This window comes from Neomonachus schauinslandi, chromosome X (assembly GCF_002201575.2).
Source record: "Neomonachus schauinslandi chromosome X, ASM220157v2, whole genome shotgun sequence".
NCBI classification, from domain to species: domain Eukaryota; kingdom Metazoa; phylum Chordata; class Mammalia; order Carnivora; family Phocidae; genus Neomonachus; species Neomonachus schauinslandi.
The window spans coordinates 3,834,385-3,842,660 of record NC_058419.1 but is presented as its reverse complement, the minus strand read 5'-3'; the positions used below and the strand labels follow the sequence as shown (position 1 = coordinate 3,842,660).

Genomic DNA, 8,276 nt, shown 5'->3' with positions numbered 1-8,276 from the left:
CGGGTGGCTGTCCCTGGCCGGTGTGGGGGGGGGGGGGGGGGCGGGGGGGGGGGGGGGGGGGGGGCAGCCACAGCAGGGAGTTTCATTTTGGAGTCCCGAGTACGAGTTGGAAATAGGATTTCTATAGAAACCAGCTTAAGATTTATGGCTAACTAGGGTTTATGATACCATTAGCGCAAACAGCTGAGCCGTGCTCTGGGTCAAGTGTGGGGGCTTTGTGGTTTTTGGGTTCCGTTTTTGTTTTGTTTCTGTGGGCTGCTTTGGGAGCAGAACCGCCGTTTTGTATCATTGTTTCCATGGGGAAAATGCATTCAGTATTCCAAACAGACACACAACTGAACTTTTCATACACAGCCTGTTCACAATGGCTTATAATGGTACTTGACAGAAGGGGTTTGTGTTTAAAATAATGTAGTTTGTCTTAGCCTAAGGGCAATAAGTTTCTCCAAATCAGAGACTTGCCTGACAATTACAGGACAAATGTGTTAAGATTGATTTGATAGCAAACAAAACTTGGAGGGCAAATGTGTTAGGATTGATCTGGTTGGTTTAGTTAGAGGATTATTCTGTTCCATCGGGATGGGCTGGTGAGCTTAACAGCATCTTTCACAGGTCAATAGTAATGTGTCCATGATGATGATGTTCTGTATTTTAACTAACAGGTTTTCAGGAGGCCTGATATAAGGGTAAGGATATGTGGCTTTCGGCACATGGACCTCCTACTTGTGTGTCTCTGTGCTTGATCGAACACTTAGTCTATTTAGTGTTCTCTGCCTCCTCACTGGGTTTATGAGTCACTCCGATCAACTTGCTGTGCTGTGTCATAGCTTTAAGTGTTCACTAGAAACGCTTTATTTGTTACGGTGTTTTTATGTGCGATGAAAGCCAGTGTGTGTGAGGGCAGGATGCTCAAGTTGTTGCCAGTGTGCAGTACTGACTTGTTGGGCTACATGAATTCTGACCAAATGGAGATTCATGGCAGGGGCTTCTATGGCCAGGCCTGCAGAGTCCTCTTTTCACCTCGCCTACCACATAACTCATGCTAAAGAATTTAACAACACCAACAAAGTCGTGATTTGCTGTCCATCCTATCTAAGTGAGATTTCAAGTCACCTTTCTGTTTGCATGCTGAATCTAAAGAGCAGAAGTGCCAGTCTTGTGGATAAATTTAACAGAATGAGTTCCATTTAATATTTCTTAAAATACAGATGTAGCTGTTATGAGTAGTGGATTGTCGCTTATATTTTCCTCATGACTTTCCTTCCCTTTATTTCAGAATATGCATAAAGCAAGACAAAGATTGGTAATGTGCATGCGTTTGAACCTGAGTATCAGATGTTGAAAATTAACCTATTCCCATGCAATGAAAATAATGTGGATTTTGACAGAATAATGACTTGAGTTTAAAATGGTTAATCTTACTGAAGCCAATGAAGTAGTACAAAAATAAGCAGGTTAAGTCAAATTCTTGTTATCCCAGTTGGTTTATCTCTGTTTAATCTTGTTTTCACCACATTTCCTTTTACTTGTGGGAATCATTTTCTTTCACTGATTCACACTGTTAAATATCAGTGTTTGGCTTCCCATTTGCATGGACTTTGAAGTACCGTGTAGTTTTTTGTTGTTTAGTCATTCATTTTTCTGTTTTTAAAAATTTTATCAAAGAATGATTCATTTTCTTTGTATTTAAAAAAATGGAAATTTCAAAACCCGTTGCATTTTAAAAATGACCCTGCTTTGAATGGTAGCAGTACCAACTGTGTAGTAAATCCAATCTGATGATAAAGCATGACAATGAATTAGGTAGCGATTTTACCATATTGACAAAAATGAAAGGTGAGAAATAGTAAGTTCTTGTAAAGCTTTGCTACTTCTTCACTGATTGCCTTTTAGAGAAATATAGTCATGGGAACCAAAGTTTCATGAAGAAAAAATATATCTATGCCAAATTTTAATATTTGCAGCCTCAGAGAGCTGATACAACTTTTAAAGATTTTGTTTATTTTTTATTTTTTTTTTTTTTATTTGACAGAGAGAGAGAAACAGCATGAGAGGGGATAGGGTCAGAGGGAGAAGCAGGCTCCCCGCCGAGCCGGAGCCAGATGTGGGACTCGATCCCGGGACTCCGGGATCATGACCCGAGCCGAAGGCAGTCGCTTAACCAACTGAGCCACCCAGATACAACTTTTAAAAGGGGTTATCATCTTGGCGTCTTCAGCATTTATGTTCTTTTATCACCTGCTGAACCGAACGTCCAATTTTTAAAGTTTCAAAAATGAATTGATTCTATGAAGAGGTTAAATTAAGCACAGTATACCTTTAAAGAGATTGGAAAACAAAGATATGTGACCTTTTAGCTGTTTCTTTGGAGAACATTGATACTTTAATACAGTATTGATTCATAAAGCACAACATTTATTTAGCAATAATTTGCAGATTATATGTATATATATGTCTCCAGCATGTAATCTGTGCATGTGCATGTGTGTGGAAAGCTTGTTAATACTAGTGGACTTGAGCCCTGAGCAGTAGTTCTGTAGAGTATATGAGTACTTTACTGCATTTAAAATACGTGTCTATGAACTGCCTTTGTATTTTGGCTTGGTTTTGCCCTTTACTTGGTTACTATGGTATGCTTTATGTTCTATGAGCATATTATGTGTCTGTTATTTTGTTTCTTTGCCATATGCTATAGTATTGCTTGATTTAAAATAGACCGTACATTCTTTGAAATCCATGATGTTTGTTTGCTTTTCATTTTTCCACCCCCAACACAAGTACAGAATAGATACTCCATTTTAGGCTGAGGATGCTATAGATGACCAACACGTTATTTCCCTAACTCCAAGGGGGAAAATGTTGTGATATGCAAAGCCGTGAAAGGTGTGTCAACTTTTACATGCTTAGTGTCTCTTTAAAAAAGAACTTCTGTCCTTTCACCTGTCTGTTTGCACGTGTTTCTCTTTCTCCTCTTTGCCCTTTCTTGTCCATGCACCTGGTGCTGTGCAGGAGATTCAGGAAGAACACAATGGCTACCCTTCTGAAGCCGAAGCTGATCAGGTGGCAAGTTCTACATGTTCATCTGTTTGTAGCTACAGATCGTGTATTTAGAAGCCATTTCATACTAGATTTCTAGATGATAAGCAAATGCTTTTCCACTACAGTAGTGCTCTCCTGTCCAAGTTTGGTAGATTCCATTATGACATTATTTGCAAAAATTGGTTTATCCAACATTTTGTCAACCAGAAATTTGTTCATCTGTGCTTCTCAGTTCTCCCAGATAGGGTTAGCTATGAGGTAAGGAGTCTTAGTCACAGCAGGACTCTGAAATGCCTTCACAGAGATTGAGAGGGGACAGATGCATATGCTCAGGGTGCTCCTTGAGGTTATAGACTTTGTTTTATTCAAATTTACATGATCTGTGCCCAACATAGTACCTGGTACCTTGTAGGTATTTGTAGAATGAGTCCATATGGGTTATATTTATTAATCAGAAAAAAAAATCATGCATCAAGATTCTTGAGTGCTTACTCTTTGCTCGGTTCCTCAAGACCCTCTGGAGTCTTTTAAAGCCTCAGAACTTTCTCCAAAGCTTATTTAGAATCTCCATGTATGAAAGCGCTTAGAAGAGCAGCTCCAGGGAAGCATGGTCAGCTACCCCCGTGCTCAGCTGTGCCTTTGCCCAGCCCACCCTCCTTTGGTGACCCTGGAAGCACCTTGAGGAGCCCGATTTGAAAACCACTGCTTTTGGCATGCAGCCATTATAGAAACTGTCCACACAGCAGCTTCGATTCATGATGAGAAAAGTAGCAGAGAGGCCAGGGCCGTCTGGTGGGCTGGAGTCTTCAGGGACAAATTCAGGGAGCTGGTGGGCCTTCCGTTGGACTTTCAGGGTCACTGGAAGAGGGTTTGGATGAGATCATCACAGGGAATTCCTCAACTGGGCAACACATGGAGCAGAGATGCCAAGAGGAATGAGTGCGTTCATGAGATCAAATTTTGTCCACAAGAATTCTATTCCATTCTTTGATTGTACTGTACATGGGTTGGATAAATCAAGGGTCAAATCATGTCTTGTGCAACTTGGTAGTTGCAGTCAAAGCTTAATGTAGCACAAGTGTGAGTCCCATTTCCTAACACCAGCTTGATTAAGGGAATCTACTGTACTCACAAAATAACGAGCCTTTAGAAACCATTCTTCTCTTGAATTCCTATGCTAAAGCTAAATGTGTTTCCTGTACAAAATCAGACTTTTATGGGAAAATCAGAAGCAGTGGGATCATTTGTTTTGTTCTGATAGTTGCTTTTCCATCACTTATAAAGCATGCCCCGGATTGAATTATTATTAGTGAAAGATTTGTCTCATGTCTTACCAGCACGTCCATGCCTCATATATATGCACAGGTATTTCAAGCCAAATTTAACATGACTATCAGAAAAGAAGAGACATATTTGATCTTCAACCTCAATCTTGAGAGCCCTGTACATTCTCAAAGTGGTCCCAGTCACTGGTGTCGCCCATCTGCAACTTTTTAGTAGCTAGTCCCGTGTAGAGGACTTGAAAGTGTTTGATGTGGCTCGCTATAAAGCTTAAAGTGAATCACACCCCCCCCCCGCCCCTCCCCGCTCCCCTTCCAGGTTCAGTTGATTAGAACAGCTTGCTTTGGTACATATATTTCAAAATAACCCATCCCCATTTATTTTTAAATATAAGTTAAGGAATTTAGGTCTATATATGATAATATTTAACCATTAAAATAAGCTTTAACAGTGTAATATTTGAAGTAACCCTAAACTTAGATATTGATTGAACTAGCTTTCTCACTTTGTAACTATATTGTAAAATTAATCACTGGTTCAGGCAAAAGAAAGCAGAACTTCAAATTAAGACTTCTAAGATTGGTGATGTTAGTATTTCTAAAACTGAACATTTAGAAGTATAAATATTGGCTTATGCTTTATTGATAAAAGATGTTTCCAAATCAGGTGTGAGTATAAAAATGAATCCATTAACAATTCTCCATTTATCCTTTAATGGTTCTCTATGTCCCTAAAAAATTTTACTGCAGTGTTTTAAAAACCAATCTGGACCAAAACATCAAGCTGAATAAAATTGTTCAGAGGTAATAATGAGCCCTTAATCTGTATTCTTTTAATCATGTATCTTGATAAGGAGGATGGACTGCATCATTTTGTACCCTTCCTGTAGAACAGACATTCCCCAACTGACATTTAGCATGGAATTTGCTTTTTATATTTTTTTAAGTTTTTTTTTAAAGATTTTATTTATTTTATTTATTTGACAGAGAGAGACACAGCGAGAGAGGGAACACAAGCAGGGGGAGCGGGAGAGGGAGAAGCAGGCTTCCCGCAGAGCAGAGAGCCCAATGTGGGGCTCGATCCCAGGACCCCGGGATCATGACCTGAGCCGAAGGCAGACGCTTGACGACTGAGCCACCCAGGCGCCCCTGCTTTTTATATTTTGACCTTTTTCCTTTGTTTTATAAAAATGATAAAACTATGATGTATAGGGTTTTTAAATTGACCTTTAAGTCCCATTAACAAAACATGGAAGTATTCTTATGACTATGCAAAAAATTAGTTTTGAATTTTCAATAATCTAGAATTATAATTTTCAGTAATTTAGAATTATAAATTCTAATCCATTTTAAATATTTTGCTTCACAAAATTATGCTGAAAACAGTATTGTCTGACCTGTTTTCCACTGAACACTACTGGCCTCCCGATGTTAACTATTTTTTGGAGAAAGCAGCCACTGATCAAATCGGTATGGGAAATGTGACATACTCTAGCGCCCTCTTGCTGATTTGGTGTACATTAATATGCTAAAAACTTTTCTCACTATAATAAAAAAAAAAACCCACAGTTTAGCTTTTCTCTAACCCAACATTACCCAAACTTGACCGAAAAAGACCTATTCACGTCTCTTGGGAATTTAATGCTCTATGAAACACAGCTTGGGAATTGCTGGGGTTTTGAACACCTTATTCTTATTCGTGACACATTGTGTCAGAGATGCAGAGGAGAAAGTGACCAGTTTCCTTGGCAGCATGTCACAGGGTGGCAGTAACTTGGAATAGGCCCCGAGTTCAGGCTCTGGTCCATAGCTTTGTAGTTCGAACACCATTTTCTCAGCTCTCCTGAACTATCTGGCACTATATCCAACCAAACTCACAAGAAACTGGCTGGTGGGCAGCAGGGCCAACCTGGACATTTGGAAATCTGGGCTTGTGTCTCTGCAGCCATCCAAGACGTCATATTCCTAGTATCATTGTAGTCAGGAAACCTGATAAGTCATTAGTGATTTGCTTGGTGAGCATGGAATCAGCGCAGGGTGAATTGGTTTGGGAAAAGCCTGATGAACACACCCTGCTCCGCAGTAGTGATGGACATACCCGTCTGCCAGATGAGCGCACGCTCTCTCATGGCCTGGATGGGATGCACACTGACAAGCCCACTAGCTACTCCCTTCCCCCACCCCCTACGCTTTGTGCACACACGCAGGTAGCTGGGCTGCAGTACAAAAGCCTAGGGCTTTCCTTAGTAATGTTACTGCTATGAGACCCCTCCCTGGTTACTTCAATTAGACTTCAGGGTTTCCCACACTAGATAGTGCTTATAGGCTGGGTAATTTCTACAGCTAGCTAAGCACCTACATTTAATGTTGATTTCATTTGTGTTAGTTTCATGCTCAGAAGGTAACCTTTTTCTGACCTTATTTCCAAATTATGTAGGCACCTTATAATAGCTGTCTGTGTAGTGGTTACAGTATCTTTCTGTCATGTCAAGCCATTTCTGTATTAATGCTTTCTAACTGTGAATTTAAATATGTGTAACAATTTGCTAGAAAATGCAGCATGGTGTCCTGTGATGCTGAGCTTTGAGATTGTCTTGTAGGGGGAGGGGGCATCCAGTCTGCACGCTTCTGTAGCCATGTAGCAAGAGCACAGAACACCACCATTCTTCTCAGGTATGCAGCAGCAAAGTGAGATTTACTCCTGTTTGGTTTTTTGCCAGGCTCTAAGAGATGGAAATAAGCTGGCACAGATGGAAGAAACGCCACTCTTTCCAGGAGAATCCATCAAGGCCACTGGTAAGTTTAATGAGTACACTGCGCTTATAGAGAGCTATAAAATGAAATGGCACTTTACTTGCGAGCACAGGTGATGTATGTGCTGGAGATCAGCCAAACCAATTTAATTAGGGGACAAATGGACTAGGTCTGTTCATTCTCTTAATGTCTTCATGACCTTAAGAGATAGAAGACTATATAGGATCGCTCTAAGTTCCAGTTGAGTGTTCGGTGACATCACCAACAGAAGAGGGGCCTGCCTTTTCCTGAGGAACTGAAGGCTGATTAGACACTCAGTGTAATGTAATGCTTCGTTGGAATCCTTCACTATAAGAATATATTGACAGAAGATCCATGTCATATCTTAATAACAGTTTTGACAACTTGGCAAAAGAATTTCAGTGGCTTATGAGGTTCCAGAAAGTACAATTTGAGCACAAGAAAAAGAGCGTGTGTTGCCACCCTGCCTTGTAAGGGCAGTGGCATGAGTAGAGCGCCCCCATCCTCCCTCTGGCCCGCCAGGCCGTTCGGCAGGGAGTCCACTGTGCCGTGGGCAGACGGGAGGGCAACTGGGTGTGACCTTTTCATCTCACCATTGCCGGGGTTGGGCTGGGCAGTAGTTTGCTAGCCTGAGTGTTGCCTTCTTCCCTCACTGCTCCCTCCCAAAGATGTGTGCTCCATCTCAGTATAATCATCTTGTGTCAAGAATGAGGGGCACCTGGGTGGCGTAGTTGGTTAAGCATCTGACTCTTGGTTTCAGCTTGGGCTGTGATCTCAGGGTCATGAGATTGAGCCCCATGTCGGGCTCAGCATGGAGTCTGCTTGTTCCTCTCCCCCCACCTCGCTGTCTTATTATCTAAAATAAATAAATAAATCTTAAAAAAAAAAAAAGAATGTTTGAGTAGCTGGGCTCTCCCAGGGCCTCCAAACAATACTGCTGCTGAGTATCCTAGCCTGTGGCTCTGAACCCTGCTTATCCTATCGGTGGTTTTGAAACTTTCTTTCTTTCTTTCTTTCTTTCTTTCTTTCTTTCTTTCTTTCTTTACTTTCTTTCTCTCTCTCTCTCTCTCTCTCTCTTTAGCAGGGGGAGGGGCAGAGGGAGAGAAGAGAGAATCTCATGCAGACTCCAAGCCCAGCACAGAGCCCTGCACAGGGCTCAGTCTCACAACCCTGAGATCATGA

General features: G+C 41.1%; 1 protein-coding gene across 2 annotated transcripts in view; it reads left to right on the top strand.

Annotated features, from left to right (window-relative positions):
* MTMR1 (myotubularin related protein 1) overlaps positions 1 to 8,276 on the top strand; it is a 56,604-nt gene that overhangs the window by 9,353 nt on the left and 38,975 nt on the right. Inside the window, exons 1-2 of one of the 2 annotated variants that reach the window (XM_044911514.1) lie at positions 3,023 to 3,060; positions 7,040 to 7,115. In XM_044911514.1, coding sequence (XP_044767449.1) covers positions 7,070 to 7,115 — 46 coding nt within the window. In that variant the 5' untranslated portion in view covers positions 3,023 to 3,060; positions 7,040 to 7,069. Of the gene's footprint in view, positions 1 to 3,022; positions 3,061 to 7,039; positions 7,116 to 8,276 lie in introns of those variants that run through there. The other variant, XM_021683645.1, reaches the window with a different exon arrangement.